Source organism: Neofelis nebulosa, chromosome 15, assembly GCF_028018385.1.
Source record: "Neofelis nebulosa isolate mNeoNeb1 chromosome 15, mNeoNeb1.pri, whole genome shotgun sequence".
NCBI classification, from domain to species: Eukaryota; Metazoa; Chordata; class Mammalia; order Carnivora; family Felidae; genus Neofelis; species Neofelis nebulosa.
This window is the reverse complement of record NC_080796.1, coordinates 70,849,616-70,872,825: the sequence shown is the minus strand read 5'-3', so window position 1 is coordinate 70,872,825 and position 23,210 is coordinate 70,849,616. Positions and strand designations below refer to the sequence as shown.

At 48.9% G+C, this 23,210-nt stretch overlaps 1 protein-coding gene across 3 annotated transcripts; it reads right to left on the bottom strand.

Annotated features, from left to right (window-relative positions):
* Positions 1-693: 693 nt before the first annotated feature.
* SLAMF6 (SLAM family member 6) lies at positions 694-22,915 on the bottom strand. 3 transcript variants are annotated; one of them, XM_058700979.1, is made up of 8 exons: positions 22,703-22,912; positions 10,628-10,960; positions 5,955-6,218; positions 5,403-5,522; positions 5,138-5,176; positions 4,044-4,123; positions 2,562-2,636; positions 694-2,198 (listed from the first exon to the last, which is right to left on the bottom strand). In XM_058700979.1, exons 1-8 carry the CDS (start codon positions 22,815-22,817, stop codon positions 2,052-2,054), a joined length of 1,173 nt encoding a protein of 390 aa, XP_058556962.1. In that variant the 5' UTR covers positions 22,818-22,912; the 3' UTR covers positions 694-2,051. The 3 variants fall into 3 exon arrangements, 2 of the variants coding, with proteins under 2 accessions (XP_058556962.1, XP_058556963.1); XM_058700980.1 differs by lacking the exon at positions 5,138-5,176; XR_009254133.1 differs by having other exon boundaries at positions 2,180-2,198; positions 3,809-4,123; positions 5,138-5,522; positions 22,703-22,915.
* Between the last annotated feature and the right edge of the window lie 295 nt (positions 22,916-23,210).

Below are 23,210 nucleotides of genomic sequence, written 5' to 3'. Positions count from 1 at the left end.
TTGTGTGCCATGAAGGACGTCCAGCTTCTTGTATGTCGATCACACCTCCATAGGGCGTTGTAAAAAATTTTTTTATCTTGAAGATCTCAAACCCACAAAAACATCAGAGAATTCTGCTCTGGGGATAAAAGAATGAAGTTTTAAAATCTGAGCCGAGTAGGCTGGTAGGGAATGATGTAAACTGGCAAACCGGTAGGGAAGCGGGCCCCAGACAATGTATCCCTTCTCCTTTCTTGTGGTGAGGGTTTGTGAGAAGACTGTAAGGGTTCAGGAGGTTGCAATTTAACAACAGGAATAGTAACAACGCAACACTGACGCTCGTGTTTACCGGGCTCTGTGAATACACCAAGGGCTGCAGGCACATTGTCTTTAATTCTTCCAGGACTCCACTAGATGCTCATTTATCTATTTAAAAAGTATCACGGAGGGGCGCCTGGGTGGCGCAGTCGGTTAAGCGTCCGACTTCAGCCAGGTCACGATCTCGCGGTCCGTGAGTTCGAGCCCCGCGTCAGGCTCTGGGCCGACGGCTCGGAGCCTGGAGCCTGTTTCCGATTCTGTGTCTCCCTCTCTCTCTGCCCCTCCCCCGTTCATGCTCTGTCTCTCTCTGTCCCAAAAATAAATAAAAAAAAAAACGTTGAAAAAAAAAATTTAAAAAAAATAAAAAAATAAAAAAATAAAAAGTATCACGGAACACTGTTTTCAACGTTTGTTTATTCTTGAGAGACACAGAGAGAGCATGAGCAGGGGGTGGGGGGGTGCAGAGAGAGGGGGAGACACAGACTCCGAAGCAGGCTCCAGGCTCCGAGCTGTCCGCGCAGAGCCCGCCGCGGGGCTCGAACTCACGGACCGCGAGATCATGACCTGAACCGAAGTCGGTCGCTTAGCCGACCGAGCCACCCAGGAGCTCGGCTGAACATTTTCTAGGCGCTAGATCCTGTGCTAGGTGGTCAGGATACTGAGATGAAATCATTGCGGTCCTTGCTCCCCGAGAACGTATGGAGTAGTCGGAGAAAGAGACATTAAATATAATAAATAGTCGATGGCATGTGATAGACGACATGGAAAGTGTGACAGAATACAAGGGGACGCACTTCAGATAGAATGGTCTGAAGGTCTCCCTTGGAGAGTGACATATGTGCACCGACACCTATAGAATGAGGAGGAAGGAGGCAGGCAGAGAAGGGTCTGGAGGCAGATGTGAGCAAACTCCTCCGAGGAGCTGAAAGAGAACCAGAGAGGCCAAATCAGAGAGAGAGGGGTGAGTGGTGACGGCCGAGGTTGTAGATGCGCCAGGCCATCCAGAGCCACGGAGACTCAGTTTCTTTCTGAGGGACCGGGAAGTCCCGCAGGGTTCATCTTAAGCAGACAAGCGAAGGGTCTGATTTATATTAAAGATATTTCTCCGGCTGTCTTGTGGAGGAGAATGGACCGGAGGGAGATAAGAGCAAACCTGGGGGACATTTGTTTGGAGTTTACTGTTGTAGCCCAGGTTGGAGATGATGGTGGGTTAATACAGGATGGAGGTTGCAGGTTTGGAGAGAAGCGGGTTGATCTGACATACATGTGTGGAGGTAGAGTCCAAAGGGCCTGGTGACGAAACAGCTGAAGTCAAGGATAACTCCGGTTCCTGGTTTGAATAACAGGCTGATCCCCAGTTTTCAGTCTAGCAGACCAGAGCTCAAGAGGTTCCGTAACGGGTCCCAGGAGGTATGTCTAGTAAACGATGCGTGAGGGTTTGGGGACGGGTCCGTCCGATTCCGGAGACAACATACGTGACACACAGTACTCTCTCCCAGCGAATCGCAGTCCTGCTGCTGTCTACAAGGAGAGAAGTCGTTGTCTTCTGAATTACCACTCCCTGTCAACCGCAACCCCATCCATTGCCAAAGAGAAAGTCAATATCCAGGCTTGTTCGCCGAGGCGTGTTTTGACCCGGAGCACATGAGAAAATGTTATTTGGGTCCCATGTTGGAAATGATGTCATTCCTTCGATATTTGACGTAGGCGAACAGGTTCCGGTCCTCAGAACTGGAAGTGATGATCCTAGATATTCAAGTTCTCCAGGCAGAAACCACGCTGTGTTTGTTCTCTCCCAAGGGATCGGGAGAAGCCAAGTCCTTCCTGCATTCCTGCTGAGACCCCTCAGCCACTTGGATGACGTTGCCGAGGGCAGTCGTCCGGGGAGAAGTGGGCTTACTCTAATGGCAAAAAGGAAAATCAAGCAGGTTAATGGGGACCAGTGTCTCGGGCTGTCTCTCATGGCTATAGAGGAGGTCTGGAAAGCACTAAGTGACAGATAGGAATACGGAGCTAAGGCAAAACTGACTTAAAATTTTAATTTAAACAATTTAACTGAATTCAGGTAGGTTGGAAACTCAGTGATGGGTGACAAGCCTCATACAAGATAACCTCTACGTTTTGGTGATGCCCTGAGACCTTCTACATTCCGCTGGTGTCTGTGCCATCTATCTCGTGGCCCCCTTTACTTTTACTTCCCTTATAAAGTTCTAAGTCTAAGGAGAGAGGTAAGCTGTGAGAACAGGACACACTCACGGGCTCACCTCTTTGGACTGATGAACCGCGGAGTAAATCGTGGAGGAATCAGTGCTTTTCATAGGCGTTGGGTTACTTGTTTGCTGTAAAAAAATAATCATAGATATTCGGCTCACAGACAAAGAGATATGTGTGCAGAGAAAGACAACGCAACACAGAGGGGCGATGTCAACATCCTCCAGGAGGAAAGGGTAAGAGAGTGTGTAGCAAGAGGGGCTGGCGACCAAACACCACGAGCTCTCAAGCCAGAGAAAGTTGAGTGACATTTCCCGAGGCCCACGCAAGAAGCACAACACCCCGGCAAACCAGTGGGCTCGAGAGCCAGAGAGGGACAGAAGGGCAACCTTGTTGGCGGGTGTGTGAAGAAAGGGAAGCGTTCTTTCCTGCATCGGACTCTGCTGTCCTTCCTCCCCCTTATGCCAGAGTGTATAGGAGTATTGTATCTTTTGTCTTAGCTCCTTCGGCAGAAGTCCCCCGTGCTCATGGGTTTTGACATTTGAAACGAACTAAGGAATATTTAGGGCATGGAGAAAACCTCTGAAACTCTCCAGAGTACGATTTTTTTTTTTTTTTCTGAAGAAGTGAGGAAGTTGGCTGGAGAGCCGTTTATTGGGTTGTTGAGGGTGATACATCTTGTCCCCAAGAGAGAATCAGAGAGGCAGCAGAGATATTTGGACCAGGGGGAGTACCCTTCTTGTCACCTCCCTTCGAGGAGCCTACCTTGGAAATACCATGAGGAGCTGTGTGAAGGGACATTTGCTTGGGGAACCTAAGATTTCTAGCGGGATCATCGCTTCCATCAGTGGGTGAGTGCTGAGTTATCTTGGCTTACTTTTCAGAAGGTGGATGGTGTTATTTAGAAGGGTCCACCTGCGGGTGCTTTACTTTGGGGGTGGTGGGAAATTGCTGATGTGTGGCAAAGGAGTTCCTGGTGGCTGCCCAAGGCCATCTGCTAACGTTGCAGAGGGGAGGGGAGCGTTGAAGGCCGCTCATGCCTTTACCGTCTTCTACTGTTGCAAATCCTTGCCCCACCTCCCCCCTTGAGAGAGTGTTTCTCAGTTCCTCTATTTCTCCTCCATCCAGGGCGAGAAACCCCCCTGCCACACAGTTGTGCTCTCTGGAAACTCTCAAATTTCATTGAATTCCGATCTATTCAGCAAGTGTTTACTGGGAACCGTGCTCAGGGAACAGAGAGGAAAACATCATTTTCACTTCCAGGCAGCTCGTAATTAAGCTGCCAAGGGACAAGAGTTACTGATGCGTCACGCAGTTAGAGGACCATGTAAAGTAGGGCGTGAGCGAACACATCATGGGGCGAGAGCCCTGGGGGCTGGCAAGGTCCCCCGTGCAACGTCGTCGCTGCGGCCACTGCCTCTCCTCTCCTCCACGGTGGGTGTCATTGGATTAAAGAGATGACTGTCGTGACAAGTTTGCGTACGAAGACTCTAAAAACCGTGCCAATGACGGAATATAAAGCTGAAGGGACTCACCCTCTTTGGATGAGTGACATGAGCATACACGGTGTTCCCCGAAGAGATGGAGACATACTCTAAGTTATTCACGTTCTCTGCTGTTAACACAGGAAGGCACAGTCAGTGTCCCGCTCTCTCAGTGTCCCACTCCACGGCACTTTGTGGCCCCAAAGAGGCGGTTGGTCGAGGCAATGCCCTTCCTTAGGGTTCATTCATTTTTGACACTCTTTGAAGTTCTGGGTTGAACTAGAACCTTCTCAGCCGGGTGCTCTATTTCTGACCTCATCTCTTGGGGGGACGTGGTCTTGAGGTGTCCTAAAGCTTCAGCGTCTCCCTCTGGATTCACATGTGGACCAGCGAGCCCCCGGGACCAAAGAGCACTGCCTCCACAGGGGCCAGGGAACGCCATTGGCAAGCTTTAATGGAGCCGGGTTATGTCACATATAAAGTATTAGGAGACTTCTCAGATTCTATTACAGATGGTTGTACTATGGATAGCTACATTATATTATATTTATTATTACTGATGAGAAACCGGAGGCTCAGGAAGTTCAATGAACTTGGCACAAAGTCAAAGAGGAAGTGATGGAACAGGAGCTCGGATGCCTGCCCTCTGACTCTGAACCTCACGTTCGTCCTCTACACACGATGTCGTGTATCTCTGACCCCTGAAATGAGACTCACAGCCAGTCTGAGTCCGGAGCCTGTGTTCCTGTCTCTGTATCACCCTTTTCTTTTTGGACTGGGTCTACTCAGTGTTCAAGTCCCCTGGCTGAAAGAGTGACAGGGTCAGGCAGTTTGTCTTTGGACCTTTGATGCTCTAACCCTGCCCCTGCCCTGGACTTGCTGGTTGATAATGGACAGTGAGCCTTTCACCGGTACCTGGTTTCTCATCAAGGGGTGGGGAGACACCCTCATCCCAACGCCTGAGATCCTTCAGGGACAGACATGCATAGTTACGGGTCACCTCTCTTTCACCATCTGGCCCCCCTGAGTAATGGTATTCTGACTCCCTCCTCTCTCATCACCCAGCCTTCTGACTGGCCCCTTTCCTCCTTCACTAGGACTCCCCCTCTGTCTTAGGATTGGGAGCTAAGAGTCTACAAGCTCACCAGAAGTCTGGGTTTGCTGAGCAGAGAAATGAAAGATGCCTGGAAAATAAAATCAGGGAAATGGAAATTTGTGAGTGCAGTGTGAGAGGCCCCCACACCCTACCCCTCGCCCGCAGGTGTCTCTCTAGAGGATGTGGTGCAGGGGGACCTGAAGGGGAAGGGCAGCCAGGCCTTGAGGCTTGGTCATGCATTTTCTGGAGAAAATTAGCACGTGTGTGGTCACATCCCAGGGGCTGTCCCAGTGGACCTTCCTCCCTCCCTTTACCTCTCTTGCACAAACAGTATTTCTTCCTCCAAACAACAAGTAACACGATGACTAGACATATCAAAATAATAGTCACAGGTACAATCCATAGGGTACCAATGGATTCGTCATTCAAAAAATCTGAAAAAAGAAAAAAAGAAGAGCGTCTTTCTTCTGAAAAGACCCCTCCTGAGGGTCTCTGCTGAGCCTCTTCTAGGCCACCTTTGGGGGCTGGGTGGGTTCCGGCTCTGGGCAGCCTTTCTGGGAGTGGGAGTCCCTGTGGTGGACGGGGCGGGAGCCTGGTAGAGACGGTGTGGGGAGCAGTTCCGACTTCCCAAAGACTTGGCCCCTGGGCCCTGAGTGGGCTGGAGGACTAGGGGGAGGGAGGGAGGAGAGGCCTCTGGAGGCAATGAGAGGTACGGAGCTGCGGGGGGGGGGGGGTTAGTCCTATCACAGCGGTGTTGGGTGGCCTCCCCCTGAGCCCCTGTTTTGGGAAGTCACCTTGGGCAGGAGGGACATACCACATCCCACAGCTGCTCAAGGCTCTCGGGGAGACCTGAGACCGAATGTTACCTTTGCAGAGACTCTGGGTGGAAACAGAGAAGGACAGTTGGCTGACAGGATTCTCAGCTATGCAGGTGTACTTCTCTTCGCTGGACTTCTTGGGGTCCCAGGACAGAGTGAGGTTGGCTTCTCTTATAGATATGCTTCCTGCGACCTCCCACCTTACTAGGTTGTCGTCATTCATATTCTCCACAGAGCAGGTCAGGTGGATCTCACAGGTCTCATTCTCGGATCGCCAAGTGTGGTTGGCCACTTCTAAGTTCCTCAGTGGTCCTGCACGCAGGGAAAAGGCCCGGCCTGAGACCAAATGGCTTGGTCTTCAGGCCATCGTGAAAAATACCCTTCCCACCGCCAAATGCTTCTGTGTTCCTCCCAATACTCTACTGTATGCTACGGCCTGTCTACTCTGTAAGTAACTTGGCTTGTATTGCCTAAAGGATGGTGTCAGGGTCTGGGGTGACCAGTGATGAGGGACAGCAGCATGAGACAGAGCAGCCAGGGGGAGAAGTGAGTGGGGACACCCGACGGCCATCACCAACTAGTTGCGTGATTCTGGGCTGCTCAATTTACTTCCTGGGCCCCAGTGTATGCCTGGCATCCTTTCCAGCCTTGTACACTGGCCTTGTGTGAAGACGTTGGGGAGTTCAGCTGAGGGCCAACTGGCCCTTAGTCAGGGCAGAAGCCAGTAAACCAGACTCAAGAGCCCTATTCTCTCCACCATCAGAGTTCCCTAGCTGGGGTGGAAGATAAAAGCTCGGTGTCCTTGGGGACTTGTACTTCTCACGAATCTGCAGGAATGCCAGTCCTCATTGTATCAGATGCTGGCTCCAGTGAGGACAAAGAGATCCTGATGCGGAATGTCAGCAAGACAGAAAGGGAAAGAGACAGAAAGAGAGCCAAAAAACTAGAGAAAGAAAAAGTGAGGGAACTGAACAAGCAAGTAAGTCTGGAGAACCAAGAAGTACAATATATCCAGGCATTTGAGAAATTTCTAAGAGCAAAGATCAGAAAATATTGGCTATTGAGACGTCAGTAGCGCGGTGCCTGGGTGGTTCAGTCGGACTTCGGCTCAGGTCACGGTCTTGTGGTTCGTGAGTTCGAGCCCCGCATCAGACTCTGTGCTGACAGCTCAGAGCCTGGAGCCTGCTTCGCATTCCGTGTCTCCCTCTCTCTCTCTCTCTCTCTCTGCCCCCGCCCCCCCGATTTGGGCTCTGTCTCTTTTTCTCAAAAATAAATAAACATTAAAAGATATCTTTAACACATGTCTGTAGCTGTGAATCAGTAGGGATGTGGGAGTGGTACAGAAAAAGGCCACTGAGCGGGGCTTGGCCTGAGGTAACGATGACCCAGTAAAGAACGGAATGACCCTGACTGTCTGGTGGGAAGATATTGAGGAATGCTCTAAGCTTAGTTAGAGGAGTAGAGGTGGGACATACTCTGACAGAAAGGAATTTCATGGAATGGGGAGTGTTGGATTTGGAGTTAGGAAGACCTTGGCCAGACTTATGGCTTTGTCATTTCCTGGTTATGTGACCGTGGAGACATTTTTAAATCTCTCCACGCCTTACACAAACTTACATATGAGTTTCCTTATATGTAAAATATCACATTTCCCTCAACCTGTGTCCATGGCTGGCCTCAAAAATCTCTCGTTACCTTTTCCCACTTAATGAATATAAAACTGCCTACCTGACATTTCCCCTTGGACATAATGTGTCTCTCAAACTGCACATGTTCAAAGGCATTCCTGGTTTCCTCTCCCGAACCTGGTCAGTCCGGAGCCTCCCACACCTTGGTTGATAATCACGCCTTTCCAGTCGCTGAGGCCAAAAGCCCTGGAGCCACCACTGACTTACCTCTTCGTCTCACGCCACCACATCAGGATACCCTGGTGGCTTTACCTCCAAAGTATATCCAGAATCCAAGCACTTCACAAAACCCTCTGATGGTTCTCAGTCTCACCAAGAGAAGAGACCAAAGTCCCTGTGAAGGCTCTCAGAGCCATACGTGATGTGGCCTCTGGTTCCGTACTGACCTTGTTTCTTGTTCCTCTCCCCTCACTCTGCTCCTTGGTCTTTGACCTCTTTGGCGTTCCTTGAGCCTGCCAGGCACAGGGGAGGCCTCTCCATTCAACTATCTGCATGGCTCACTCCCTCACCTCCAACAGGTCTTGGCTCAAATGCTATCTTCTCAGCCTATTATGACCACTCCATTTATTTAAAAAAATTTTTTAAAATATTTATTTATTTTTGAGACAGAGAGAGAGAGAGAGAGACAGAGAGGCAGACTGCAAATGGGGGAGGGGCAGAGAGAGGGAGGCACAGAATCTGAAGCAGACTCCAGGCTCTGAGCTGTTAGCACAGAGCCCGACGCGGGGCTCCAACTCATGAACCGCGAGATCGTGACCTGAGTCAAAGTCGGAGGCTCAACTGACCGAGCCACTCAGGCACCCCATGACCACTCCATTTAACAATGACTTCTGTTCCTTGTCACTCCTGATGCCAAAAGGTCCTGAGAAGGGTTTGGTGTTGAACCTCATGAGTATGGTTATTGCAGAAGTCATGCTTTGTCTTCTGACCAGTGGCTAAAGAACATTGTCTCAACAGTGTGATGGAGACTGATACGGGGTCTGTTCTCAGACTTTCCACTGGATGTCTCTCTTCTCTCCAGGGTCCTAGCGCTGACTTGATGACCTCTGGTCACCCAGAGTGATTCTGCGTGTAGTGGGTTGAATGATGACACCCTCCCAAAAGATATCTCCACGTCCTAATTCCCAGAATCTTATTCAGAAAAGGGTCTTTGCAGATGTAATTAAGTGAGATGAAGAGATGATTCTGGATTATCTGGGTGGGCCCTAAATCCAGTGATAAGTGTCCTTGCAAGAGGAGAGCAGAGAGATATTTGAGACAGAAGAGGAGATAACACAGGGAAAGGAGGAGGCGATGTGACAGGGAGGCAGAGACTCGTGTGACACAGACACAGGCCAACAAACATTAAGGAGTGCCAGCAGCATTCCAGCAGAAGCTGGAAGAGGCCAAGAACAGACTGCCCTCGAGGGCCTCCAGAGGGACAGTGGCCCTGCCCACACCTTGATTTTGGACTTTGGGCCTCCAGAATTGTGAGAGAATAAAATTTCTGATGTTAGCCACCGACTTTGTGGTGTTTGGTTTAACAGCTTCAAGATATCAATACCCTGTCCCAGGGGGTGATTTTGCCTGTTTGGTTGGAATTCCTGTGGCAGACTTTTCTAGACAACCTCTCTTTCCTATCATATTTCCCTGTTATGTGTCCTGTTCTTTTAAGGACATGACTTTGACCAATCTAACACGATACATCTGCCAAATATTTAGGGGATTATAAAGGTTCACAAGTAACCTATTTGTGGTGACATCTTATTTTAACTGAAGTGCTTTTTTGGATTCCACGTCTTAACCCAACGGGCTCTGGGTGAGTTTTAGACACTGTAGGCTCTCGGGTAGATGAGACGTATGGAATCTCGGTGACCTTCAAAGTTGCCAGTTCAAGCTTGAATCTCCTATACAACATTCCTGCTAAGAGATGGTCTTAAAGGCATTCAAGGCATCTCGAACACCACTGATTGCTAGAAGGATCTTTTTTTTTTTTTTCTGATACTGATTGGCAAGCTGTCTCATGGTTTCCATAATTTTATGTTGAGGACGTGAACCGTCTGGGGAAAACGTTCTTGGAAATTAAATAACCTTGTAGAAAAGATCTTTCTCGTTATCAACTCATCCTTACAGAGCACTTTCTAGATACACCACTGTTCTGTATACTGATCATTCTCCATTGAGCCAGACGAGCCTTTGTGTAAAGGGACGTGTCATGCCAGCTAGTCATGTGGGAAACTCTCCCACTTACTGTCTCCTCTGTGACTGTAGGCAGGTTGCTGTGACTGATGCTGTGCCTCAGGGGTAAGGGTTCGTATCTACCTCGTGGAGCTTTGGTGAAGATTACCCAACAGAGACAGGTAATGCACATGGTAACAGAGTCACAGCTATTTCGCTTCTGTTACTTCCATTACGTGTTTTTTTTTTTAAGTTTTATTTATTTAAGTAATCTCTACACCCAATGTGGGGCTTGAACTCGTGACCCCGAGATCAAGAGTGATGCCCTTCTGACTGAGCCAGCCAGGTGCCCTACTTCCATTACATTTCTGGTCAAGAGGGACTATTTTTTTTTAAGTTTATTTATTTACTTTGAGAGAGAGAGAGAGAGTGAGTGAGCAAGGGGAGGGGGAGAGAGAGAGAGAGAGAGAGAGAGAGAGAGAGAGAGAGAGAGAATCCCGATCAGGCTCCATGATGCCTACGTGGAGTTGGACGTGGAACTCGATCTCACAACTCTGAGATCATGACCTGAGCCGAAATGAAAAGTCAGATGCTTCACTGACTGAGCCACTCAGGTGCCCCAAGAGGGACTATTTTATTGGGTGAGGGAGAGTGATGTGATTGGGGGCCAGGAGTCACAAGACTTAGGTTCTATTCTCCACTCTGTCACTCACTGGCTGAGCAATGCCATTGAGATTGTTTACTGCTGGACCTCAGTCTGACTCCAAATACTACACTGTTTGCCACTAGGCTATGGTGGATACTGGCTGTCACATAGGATTGACATACGTCCTACCTTTCAGTCCATACACAATTAGCCCCCATGCTTTCACTCACTGAAGATCCTTAGCTTGTAACTGGAAAACACTGTAGAGGTTTGTGTGGTTATCTGGGCATGGTAAGATCCTGCGTCAGCCATTGTCAGGTTGCTGAGCTGTAAGGAGTAGTTCCCGGTGAATTGCAGTCGGTCTTTCCATTTTGGATTCGTCAGTATGATCTGTGGATCTGAAGGATCGCTTAGTTGTATGAAGGTTATAGATGTTCCGTTGTAAAGCCAGGTGATGGAATGAGTATCCTCAGATATAGGAAGTTTCAAGGGAAAAGTTACCGACTCCCCCAGAGTCCCATTCACCATCAGTGGGGTTGAGCTGGCTTGTGAAGCTGTGTTCCCTGTAAACACAGAAGAGAAATTGCTTTAACCGCCCCCCCCACCGGCTCACCCCTTGCTCCCCACACCCTTTCCCTACCTCTGCCCATCTGTTAGAGCCTTCTGATACTGATGCCCAGACATATGATGAAGAGACACAGGGTTAGGAGAAGTGTGGAAATGGACAATCACAGAGGCCCCACCCCCAACAAAATGTCTGGTGTTCTTGGATAATGGGAAGTTGGCCCAGATGGTTCTGGCCCAGTCCACCCTCTTATCCTGGCTGGTCACTCTCGGGTCATGACCACAATATCTGACTCCAGCCTCTGAGTTCTCCGGGCCCGAGGTGGAGGGAGAGAGGGAACTGCGTCAGCTCCCTAGCATAGACTCCAACAATCACAAGTCTTTGCTGATGAAGTTTAATGAAAGCTCAACACTCACTGATTATCTGCTGTGCCCAACATAGTAGGTTTGTGGGTGGGTGGGGTGGTGGTTAGAGGACTGATACTAGGAATTTATAGCTCTTTACATTCATTATTTCCTTCGATGCTGGTGCAATTCTGGGACGCAGATCGGATGGATATTATCATCTCCATTTATAGATAAAAGAGCGGGGGCACAGATTGTTTAACTCATTTTTTTTCCCCCAGGGTCACACAGCTACAGAATAAGGGTCAGGATTCAGACCCAACGATTTTGACCTCACTTGCTTTTTGCTCTTTTTGTGATACCAGAAAATATCTTCTCTATTCTCCAAGTAGAGGAGATAAAACTGATAAATACAGAAGTGATAAATATAACTTCAAAGGAATAGACGGTGGTCCTGTTCTCGTGAGCCTATCTCAGAGCCATTCATGTTTGAGCAAAAAAGGTGAAAGGGTCGCAACGATTCTTTTTTTTTTTTTAATTTTTACAAATGTTTATTTACTTTTTTGACAGAGAGAGAGAAAGAGAGCATAAGCAGGGGAGGGGCAGAGAGAGACACACACACACACACACACAGAATCTGAAGCAGGATCCAGGCTCTGAGCTGTCAGCACAGAGCCAGAGCGGGGCTCAAACTCACAGACCATGAGATCGTGACCTGAGCCGAAGTCTGGCGCTTAACCGACTGAGCCACCCAGGCGCCCCTGGTCACAACGATTCTTAAAGAGGATGCTTCCCGAGCATCCTCTGCAAATACGTAGCACTCATCACACCATTTTGTGGTCCTGTGTGTGCTTGTTTGTCTAACTGGCCGTGCCCTGATTATCTTTCTATTTCGGCACTGTGTCTAGCATGAAGGAGGATCTGGAAGTGTTTGAGTGAGTCAGTGAATATGTAACTGTGACCAGGACCCCCAACCTTCTCCAGATCTCTTACTTCTCGGGAGAAGATCTAAGCAGGGAGGAACTACCTCTCGGGATCCTGACACTCAGCTCTTGGGCGAGCTCACACTGCCCCTCTCCTTCCTTGATGGTCGTGCAGAAGCCAGGCACTGAATGCTGCCGGCCATTCCCACCCCCCCCGCCCCGCACCCCATCTTTCCCATCAGGGGTTTAACGGGATGGGGAAGATTTCTCATCTTAACCTCTCTTCCCTCTAGGAACGGCATGGGGGGACGATCCCAAGCAAAATCTTGAGCAAAAAGTGTATTTTGCCTTTTTCTGTTGTTGATCCCACTTACTGAAAGTTTAAAAACAGGCAAAACAGATCTGTCGCTTGAAGTCAGGACAGTGGTTACCTTTGAGGAGGAGCGAGAGAGAGCAGGTAGGAGGGAGCAAAAAGGGGGACTCTGGGGTGCTGCGAATGTCCTAGTTCTTGACCTGGGTCTGGATACTCGGATTTATTCATTTTGTGATAATTCATTGAGTTCACACTTAGGATTTGTACAGTTTTCTCGTCATGTGTATATTTCAGTTAAATATGTTAGAATGACGACAAAACTCAAACCAAACCAAAACAGTTACAATGACCTATGAAGACCAAAAGGTGGGGCGCCTGGGTGGCCCAGTCGGTTGAGCATCCGACTTTGGCTCAGGTCATGACCTCGCAGCTCTGAGTTTGAGCCCTGCGTCGGGCTCTGTGCTGATGGCTCGGAGCCTGGAGCCTGCTTTGGTTTCTGTGTCTCCCTCTCTCTCTGCCCCTCCCCTGCTCTCCTCTGTCTCTCTCTCTCTCTCTCTCAAAAATAAATAAACATTAAGAAAACTTTTTTTTTTAAAGACCAAAATGATCTGCTCATGTTTGTGTCTTTGACCTATTTTTTCTATAACTCTCCCCAGACCAGTTGACTTTGCTCAAACTACGCTGGCCTGGCCATTCCTTGAGCAGGCCAGGGCTGGTTCACCTGCCGTTCCCTCCGCCTGGAAGGGTGTTGTCTCTCAGGTGTGCATGTGGCTCACTCTTTCATCTCTAGAAGGTCTTTAACGCACACATTCCCTCTCAGAGAGGACCGCTCTTCCCTCATCGCCAACCCTCACCCCTGTACATTCAGCTGCTTTTGGGCTTCTTTTTCTCCGTAATACCACCTAGCCTACTTTATAATTTGCCCTAAAGAAAAAAATTCTCTCTCCCTTCTGCTAGAATGTAAGCTCCCTGAGAGCAAAGGTTTCCGTCTGTCTTTTTCCTTGTTGTGATCACTCTTGAACACTGCTTGGCACAGCATAGGCCCATAGGATTCATCCAGTGAGTATCTGTTGAGTGACTGGACACTCCGTTCTTTCTCTTGGAGGTTTTCTGTCCAAGATATTAAGGAGCAGTTTCTCTTTTGTAAGGAGCCTGGGCATACCCTGGGGCCCAAGGACTCCCCAGGAGCTGTTGCCTCCTGCCTAGCACATTCCTTGACGCCTCCTTTTTTTTTTTTTTTTTATAGATGGCAACTATTCATTGACCAAGTCATTCTTTCTACCATTTGCTCAGTTCTATGCCAGTTCAGTGAGTAGAGCTTTAGAACTCACGGCATTCAGACCATATGGACTAGATCCCTTTTACAGACCAGTTTCTGGGCTGAAGATTGGGAACATGAATAAGAAATGTTGGGCCTCTGGGCTCACCATGTCAAAGAGGAGCCTAACAGGGAAGGGAGTAGTTTCAGTGCCATGAGCTGGGTCTGGAGCTAGGAAGGGGCTGACTTCTGCATTGACCTTGTACGGACCATCAATTGCACCCGGTACACTCAACACCAAGTACTTCTTTCTTCTTGTTGTAATTATGAGACCGCTTTCCTCTCTTTTCCAGAATCTTGGGGATAGAGACTGCGCTTGTTATCTCTGTGTTCCTAGCACTTAACACAATCTCTAGCTCAATAAATGTTGACCCAACAGAGGCAGGTGCTGTAAAGGAGCCCAAATAAATGAGCATCCGGGGCTGGGGGAGCTGGGGGTTGTCAGGGAACCCTTCACAGGGGCGATAACATCACAGCAGGGTTCCGAATAAAAACAAGAGGTTCCTACGGCCCAGCTATTTGTGATTCTTCCAAGAGTGCCCTGCTCTTTCTTTGTCCCGCTGTTCCCTTTGCCGGGAATGCCCTTTGTGGCTTTCTCCACCTGCTGAGCCCCTATTTATCCTTCAAGGAGGGGCTCAAATATCTGTTTGCCTCTGCTTATATTTGTGGGGAGTTTGTTTTGGTTCAGGGGGAGGAGAAAAGAGTCTGGCTGAAAAAGAGACCAAGGGGAAGAAGGTAGAGAAAGGGAAGGTGGAATTAGTCCCCTGAAGGTCTAAGAAGAAGAAAAAGGCTTAGGGCACTTTGCTCAGGGAAGGGGAAGGTCAGGAGTTACAGGAAATGTTCAAAAACCCTTCTGCGAGAATTTTGGCACCAGGAGAGCTGCTTTGGGGTCCAGGCGATGTGATTCTGGCAGCAGGGAGAACCCCTCCACTCCGGAAACTCCTCAAAGCCTCTGCCCAGCTGTCGGTTTTATCTTTTAGAAACCAACTAGTGAATTGCTGGAACAGGAGAAGAAACATTTTGAGTAGGACCCCCCAGGACATGCCTGGGCAGCTGAGTCGTAAAGTGCCGGACAGGTACCTCAGCTCTAGGACAACATTAAAATCCCTGCCCTGGGACGGGCATAAACCTCATTAGCATACCGTATACTATATGTATAGGCACATTTTCTGGGTGTGCATGTGAAGGTCTATGCCTGCCCATGGCACGTGATGATCAGGCCTCCCCCTCTCAGTATCCGTCCCAGACCCCAATAAGAGGAACCTGCTTATCTACAATTTTTTTTTCCATTACCCAGATTCAGTTTTTATAAAGTTCCCAATGCTTGATGTGGATATATTGGTAGCTTGTGGTGGTTTTAATTTACCTTTCCCTTACGATCAGTTACATTCAATACCTTTTAATATATTTATTGGCCATTTCCTTTTGAATATTTCCTTTAGTCGCTTGTCTGTTGAAATCTTTGATCCACTTTTAAATGGATTCTCAGTTTTTTTTCTTATTACTTAGGAGCTCTTGGTGTATTCTAGATACAAAATATATTTCGAAAATCTTCTTCTCCCACTTTGTGGATTGCCTTTTTACTCTCTTTTTAAAAATTTATTTATTGTTTAATTTACAACTAACTTGGTGCAACAATGATTTCAGGAGTAGGTTCCTTAATGACCTTTACCCATTTAGACCATCCCCCCTCCCACAACCCATCCAGCAACCCTGTTCGTTGTCTATATTTAAGAGTCTTTTATGTTTTGTCCCCCTCCCTGTTTTTATATTATTTTTATTTCCCTTCCCTGATGGTCATCTGTTTTGTGTCTTAAATTCCTCATGGGAGTGAAGTCATGTGATAGCGTCTTTCTCTGACTAATTGCTTATCTACCAATCTAATGCAATCTCTGTCAAAATACCAACGGCATTTTTCACAGAACAGAACAAACAATCCTAAAATTTGGATGGAACCACAAAAGACCCTGAATGGCCAAAGCAATCTTGAAAAGGTAGAACAAAGCTGGAGGTATCACAATTTTAGATTTTGAGTTATACCACAAAGCTGTAGTAATCAAAACAGCACGTTACTGGCACACAATAGGCACACAGATCAAAGGAACAGAGCCCAGAGCCCAGAAATAAACCCACAATTATATGGTCAATTAATCTCTGACAAAGGAGGCAAGAACATGCCATGGGAAATAAAAAGGTCTCGTCAACAAATGGTGTTGGGAACACTGGACAGCTACATGCGAAAGAAGCTGGACCACTCTCTTACGCCATACACAAAAATAAACTCAAAATGGATTAAAGACCTAAATACGAGACCTGAAACCATAACATTCCTAGAAGAAAACACAAGGAGTAATCTCTTTGACGTCAACCATGGAAACATTTTTCTAGATACGTCTCCTTTGGCAAGGCAAACAAAAGCAGAATTAAACCGTTGGGGCTATACCAAAATAAAAACTGGTTCCCAGTGAAGGAAACCATCGACAAAATAAAAAGACAGCCTATTGAATGGGAGAAGATGCTTACAGATGACATATCAGATGAAGGGTTAGCATCCAAAATATATAAAGAACTTATACAACGCAACACCCCGAAACCAAATAATTCAGTTAAAAAATGGGCAGAAGAAATGAACAGCGTCCAAAGAAGACATCCAGATGGCCAACAGACACAAGATGCTCAACACCCCTTGTCATCAGGGAAATGCAAATCAAAACCACAAGGAGATGTCACCCCACACCCGTCAGAATGGCTAAAATAAAACACACAAGAAGTAGCAGGTGCTGGCGAGGTTGTGGAGGAAAAGGAACCCTGTGCGCAACTGGTGGGAATGCAAACTGGTGCAGCCACTGTGGAAAACAGGAGGGAGGTTCCCCAAAAAATGAAAAATAGAACTACCCCTACGACCCAGCAGTTGCACTACGGGGTCTTTACCAAAAAGATACAAAAACGCGAATTCAAAGGGATACACACACCCCTGTGTTTACAGCAGCATTGTTAACGATAGCCAAGATATGGAGGCAGCCCAAGTGTCCATCGAGGGATGAATGGACCAAGAGTAGGTGGCATGTACGTTCGATGGAATATTATGCAGCCATAAAAAAGAACGAAATCTTGCCATCTGCAACAACATGGATGGACCTGAAGGCTATAATGCTAAGTGAAATCAGTAATTCAGGCAGAGAAAGACAAATACATATGGTCTCACTCCTATGTGGAATTTAAGGGATAAAACAAAGAAAAAAAGAGGCAGGCCACGAAACAGATTCTTCACTACAGAGAACGAACTACTGGTCACTAAAGGGGAGCTGGGGCTGGGTAGGGCGACAGGGAAAAGAGGTGAAAGGAGCGAACAGCACACTTATCGTGATGAGCACTGAGTGATGTATTGAATTGTTGAATCACTACGCCGTACAGCTGAAACGAATGTAACACTGTTTGGTAACCACACTCGAAAAAAAGTTAGAGAGGGAGGGAGCCAAATCATAAGAGGCTCTTAAAAACTGAGAACAAACTGCGGGTTGATGGGGGGTGGGAGGGAGGGGAGAGTGGGGGAGGGGCATGGAGGAGGGCACCTGTGGGGATGAGCACTGGGTGTTGTATGGAGACCGATTGGACAATAAATTTCATGAAGAAAATAATTAAACACAAATAAAATAAAAATAAAATAAAATAATTACACTTGAATTTTAAAAAAGTGGTTGGAAAAAGGAAAAAAAGGAGTCCGCTCACTCCTGTTTGGGGAGTCACCGCTTTGGGAATTATTCTCCGTGTTCTCCGTATTTGCTGCAAATAGAGGACTTGGTAAGGCAGCTCCAGCCGGTGTCACCGAGGGGCCCACCCACATTGGCTCGGTAACAAATGTTGGTGACCCAGGTGGGACTCTTGGCCTTCTGCGACTCTGCCCTCCGATTCCCTGGTGTCCGGTGAATGGAGTAGAGGGCAGCGTCCTCTCGTCCTGGGCTAACCCATTCAAGCTCCCGGGGCCGGGCTGCAAGTGGATTCCTTGCGGGCTTCCCCCTCCTTGGTGCCTGTAACGACCACCGGTGTTGGGACCTCCCCCGAGATCCAGCGGCTGCACTGAGTGTTTTTATTCGGAAGGCTCTCTGCTGGCATAGGCCGGGTCTACGGCACAGATTTTAGAGGTACATTGAGAGTGTCTCACGAAGTCTGGGTGAACTGGGAAAGACCATTAGGAAGACTGCACAACCTGGCTATCCGGGAGGCTTGGATGCTCCAGCCCGGCGAAACGGGAGCGATCGTTTTGAGACTAGTCAGAGGGTAAACTTGGCCTCTTCGCTGGGGACGCTGGACCCTGTTGTGCTGGTGTCTCGTGCTTAGAGTCCGGGAGATGTGCCGGACGTCTCCGTCCCGGCTGGTCTAGTATCTGTGAGTATGTTTTTACTCAATTGACTGTTGTCGACTGTCTGAATCTCCACCCTGAGTGCCTGGCCGTTGTATACCTTGTCCTTCCCTTCTTTTCGGTACTGGCGATCTGTAAGTAGGGCCCCCAGTTCTCTGGTGTGACTTCGCTTACTAACAGTTAAGATAGATGCCCAGAGTCCTCGGCAGTCCCCAAGACCTTTCTTTCTCTAGCCTTTTTCTTTACAATTAGAAAAAAAAATTTTTTTAATGTTTATTTATTTTTTGAGAGAGAGAGAGACAGAGAGAGAGAGGGGGGAAGGGCGAGAGAGAGGGGGAGACACAGAATCCAAAGCGGGCTCCAGGCTCTGAGCTGTCGGCACAGAGCCCGAGGCGGGGCTCGAACTCACGAACTGCAAGATCATGATCTGAGCCGCAGTCAGACACTTAACCGACAGAGCCACCCATGGCCTTTTTCTTAAGGACAAGCCACTCGAGCCTTAAATATTCTGTCAGCAAGATCGTGTGGCATTTGTGTCACCCCTAATCACTGTAAACGACCTTTGGAAGTTCAGAGGCTCTAAGGAAGGTTCCCAGAACATGGGACAAGTTCCATTCTGAACAACAGCCTGTGGCCTGTAGCCTCCAGCACTGGAAGGCTTTTGGATACTCCCCTTTGATGTGAAAGCGAGTGATGTTGTTTTGCAGCAGCCTGGCCACAATAGACTTTAGAGGATGGAGGAAAGTGGTCAGAAAATGGAACTTTATTTATTAAAAAATTTTTTTTAAATGTTTATTTATTTTTGACAGAGAGAGAGACAGAGCAAGAGTGGGGGAGGGGGAGAGAGAGAGGGAGACACAGAATCTGAAACAGGCTCCAGACTCCGGGCTGTCAGCACAGAGCCTGATGCGGGGCTCGAACTTATGGACAACGAGATCGTGACCTGAGCCGAAGTCGGACGCTCACCCGACTGAGCCACCCAGGCGCCCCCAGAAAATGGAACTTTAAAACTCAACAGCACATTGCAGTGGAAACTATTTTGTAGAAAAGTAAGAGATCCCATATGTTCAGAAGCCCCAACCTTAGCGTTACCAGACCTTGAAAAGCATTTGATTTATACGGACGTGAAAGATAAGGCGTGGCTGTGGGGGTGTTAACACAGATGTTGGGGCCCTTAAATAAGAGCCCGGTAGCTGATTTCTTTGAACCTTCAGACATGGTGGCCAGGAGTTGGTGTCCCTGCCTGAGAGCTGGGGCAGCCATGTGCCTTCTGATAAAAGAGGTAAAAAGAAAGTATGGGTCAACCTAGGACGGTCTGGACCCTGCACCTGGTCTCCGGTTTATCAGAAACCAAAGGACATCTGTGGCTGTCCCAACACAGAACACGACAATATCAAGCCACCTGCCAGATCCCCCTCAGCTACGGCTGAAGCCGCATCACACTTTAAACCCAGATACCCTGCTTCCTGACCTCGCTCCTCCACCCCCCCACAGTTGCCCAGAAGGAACCGATCAAGTCTCAAGTCGCAGAGATCTCCCAAGTGGATCCCTGGCCAGTGCGGAGGAAGACCGATTTGTAGATGGCAGCTTCAAATGGGCAAGAAAGGCAGGGACGTGGTGTCCCTGAACGCTCTTGTAGAGGCCAAGAGGCCGACCCCAGGCCCCTCGGCCCGAAAGGCAGACATAAAGTGCTACCAATTAGCACTTTATTCCACATAAAAGATTCTAAATACACCTTCTCTGTCTTCCATGCCCATGGAGCCACATGGAAGGAAAGGCTTACGAAACCTGGCTGTAAAGAAACCAGCTTTGGCAGAGAGACCCGCGGGGTGTTGGAAACCGCGCACAAGTCGAGCAAGGTGCCCATGGTGCATTGCGAGTGCCACCAGAAAGGAAATTCAGAAGTCGTACAGGCAAGTAGCTTGGCGGCCGCAGCCACAGGAAGGGCTGCTAGGTCACGGGAGATTTTGCAGCACAGCGATAACCTCCTTGCCTCGTTATCAGTCCGCCCCAACCTACCCCCATGTGGAGACAGAGGAGGCAGCAAAACCGGGCTGAGGATGGGCCCTGATAATCAGATGACAAAGAGCAGTGGGAAAGTCCAGGTGCCCAAGCAGACTTCTTGGGGGCTTCTTAAGAGTGCACGTGATCTAGGGGCGCCCGGGTGGCTCCGTCACTTAAGCGTCCGACTTCGGCTCAGGTCACGCTCTCACGGTTCCCGGGTTCCAGCCCCGCGTCGGACTCTGGGCTGACAGCTCGGAGCCTGGAGCCTGCTTCGGATGCTGGGTCTCCTCTCTCTGCCCCGCCCCTTCTCTCTCTGTCCCTACCTCTCTCTCCTTCAAAAATAAATAAACATTACAAACAAGCGTTTAAAGAGTGCACAAGATCCAACTGACGGTGGCAGAGAAGCTTCATGCCTGTGGTCAACAGAGACAATATACGGTCCAGGGATGAAAGAGATTATTATTATTAGCCGAGGCAAGTCAGGCTAGGGGGACACTGCCTGCGGAAGACTGGCAAACGGGTTTTACCGTCATGCCAGCAGCCCCTGGGGGTTTCAAATACTGGATATTTGTAGTTACGTTCACTAGATGGATTGAGGCCTCTCCCTGTGGGGCAGGAATGGCAAATGAGGTAACAAAGGCCCTTATCAAAATGGATATTTCCCTGATTTGGGCTACTGAGGTCGCTACAAAGCAGTAATGGATTGACTTTCCCATCAAAGGTCATGTCTGGGATAGACAGAGCTGGGGACATCACATGGAGGCCACGCCCTGTACCTGGAGACCTCTAGAAAGACAGGACAGGACGGACACGTTATCTCCCACGGCTCTGCTTTCCTTGCACTTTTTCTTAGCTTCGGTGATGGTCTCCCTGCCGTGATGTCCGCGCCTCCAGCCCCTAGTCCTCAATTTCCAGCCACTCCCCGGAAATCTCACGGATATCACCCTGATGTCTTCAAATCGGTAGATCCGACATTGAACTCCCCACCTCCCTTCCCCTCGTCCCCCAACTTTATCACCTCTGGCGACTCTGTCTGAAATCTCCCTGCCCCTTCCTTCCACCATCCTTCATATCCCCATTCCCCGCTTGATTTTTTTCCTCCTTATCATTTGTCACTGTCCGCTATGCCATTTCACTTAGGAAACTTGTTTCCTCGGCTCCGATGTGAGCTCCACGGGGAAGAGTTTTCACCCGCTCTCTTCACGATGTGTCCCCAGAAGCTAGACAAGCAGAGCCTCCCCCACCCTCCTGGTGGTTAATTCTCGTTAATTCTGCATCCATGGTGACTGTCACCGCGGCCCTTTCTCTTGCACTGCGGCTGTGTCTGGGCACTGGTCACTGTTTCTCAGAACTGTTGCAAGAGCTTGCCACCTGCTGGCTAACGAAATCTGGGCCAGTTATTTAAATTCTCGTAAAATGGGGTCAATATAGCACAAGCTCCCGAGACCTGTACTGAGGTTTATGTATATAATGCGTGCACAGTACTTGGCCCGGGGCCCTGAACAGAAGGCGTCAGGAAGTATTAGCTATTTTCATCCGCTACCCTGGCCTAGCTTTTCTTTTCTTTTTTTTAACTTTTTTTTTTTTTTTTTAACATTTATTCATTTTTGCGAGTGAGAGAAACAGAGCATGAGCGGGGGAGGGGCAGAGACAGAGGGAGACACAGAATCCGAAGCAGGCTCCAGGCTCTGAGCTGTCAGCACAGGGCCAGATGCGGGGCTTGAACTCACGGACTGAGACCGTGACCTGAGCTGAAGTCGGACGCTTAACCGACTGAGCCACCCGGGTGCCCCATCTGGCCTAGCTTTTCTGTCTCGTCTCCTGCCCCGTCTGTCCCTGAAGCCTATACTTTGGTTCCAATAACCACCGGTGATTCCCCAAACATGACACGAACCTTCCCGTTTTCCATGTACCGGTCAGTGGGGAACGGGGAGGCAGGACGGGCCAGGACTTTCTGTGGCCATATAAAGTTCTGGCAGCCTGGCTAGCCTCTGATATGAATCACAGGAAGGGAGAGCCAGCGATCGCAGTAATAAAATAGGGCTATTTCCAGCGTTTTCCCTGTGCCTAGAAATTTTGGCTACACTGAACCATAGGGTTTTCAATATTTTCGACGCGGACACCGAAACTCAAGAAGGCATAAGGAACCCACCTGAGGTCACCCAGCAAGAGAGTAGCTCATTTGGGGAGAGAACTCACTTTCCTAACGGCAGAACTCTGTATTTCACAGCATGCTGGTTGTAAACTCCAAACTGTCTGCTCTTAGAACAAGCTCACCTCCCATGCCCCGCAGATAAATGCAGACACAGGGGAAGCTGTCAGCTCCAAGGGAGCGCTTCTTGTGCCAAGTGGAGAGGCGGTGACACCCACCCGGCCCCGCGGGGGACAGACAGACACCTATGCATGAGTGGTGTAGACTGAGCGAGCTGCACACAACCAGAGTCACTCGGGGGCTGCGCGACCACCCCCCGCATTTACCTGGGCCGAGGCAGGAGACCAGCTCGAGAGGCAGGAGCAGCCAGAGCATGACGGCAGGCCAGACGGGAGCCGGTGGCCTCCTGCGGCCGGTGTCCACCCTGGGCGCTTCTGTCATCAACTGAAAGTGGTTCTCACCCAGACTTCTCCTTCCTCTCGGAGGTGTGGTAAGCCTTCCTGCGCACCGACAGTCCTCATTTGCCTACTATTCTGTTTACTCTTTTCTGAGTGGAGTGCAACGCTCTTAAGTGTGCGACGTGAATTGCAATTTTCATTTTCTGTCTAGTTCCTTTTTTCATTTTTTGCCTTTTTTTTTTTTTTTTTTTTTTTTTTTTTGCGGGGGCGGCGGGGGGGGGGGGGGGTTGCGGAATGGCCCAAATGACAGGTTGTGGTGTTGTGACCCAAGAGTCACTGTTGTAACTGTCCCATTCAGTGGCATGAATGGCATTCGAGGCCAATACGACAGGCTTACCTCGTTCTGTTGTGCTCCGCCTTGTTGAGCCTCACAGAC

Excerpts from the sequence above, each read along its gene's own strand:
- SLAMF6 (XM_058700979.1), bottom strand. The coding sequence starts at position 22,817 with ATGACAGAAGCGCCCAGGGTGGACACCGGCCGCAGGAGGCCACCGGCT. Across the intron at positions 6,219-10,627 it reads TTACAAGCTAAGGATCTTCA|GACCACTGAGGAACTTAGAA; the intron begins GTGAGTGAAAGC and ends CCCTGCGTGCAG. Across the intron at positions 5,523-5,954 it reads CACCCAGAGTCTCTGCAAAG|ATTTTTTGAATGACGAATCC; the intron begins GTAACATTCGGT and ends TTCTTTTTTCAG.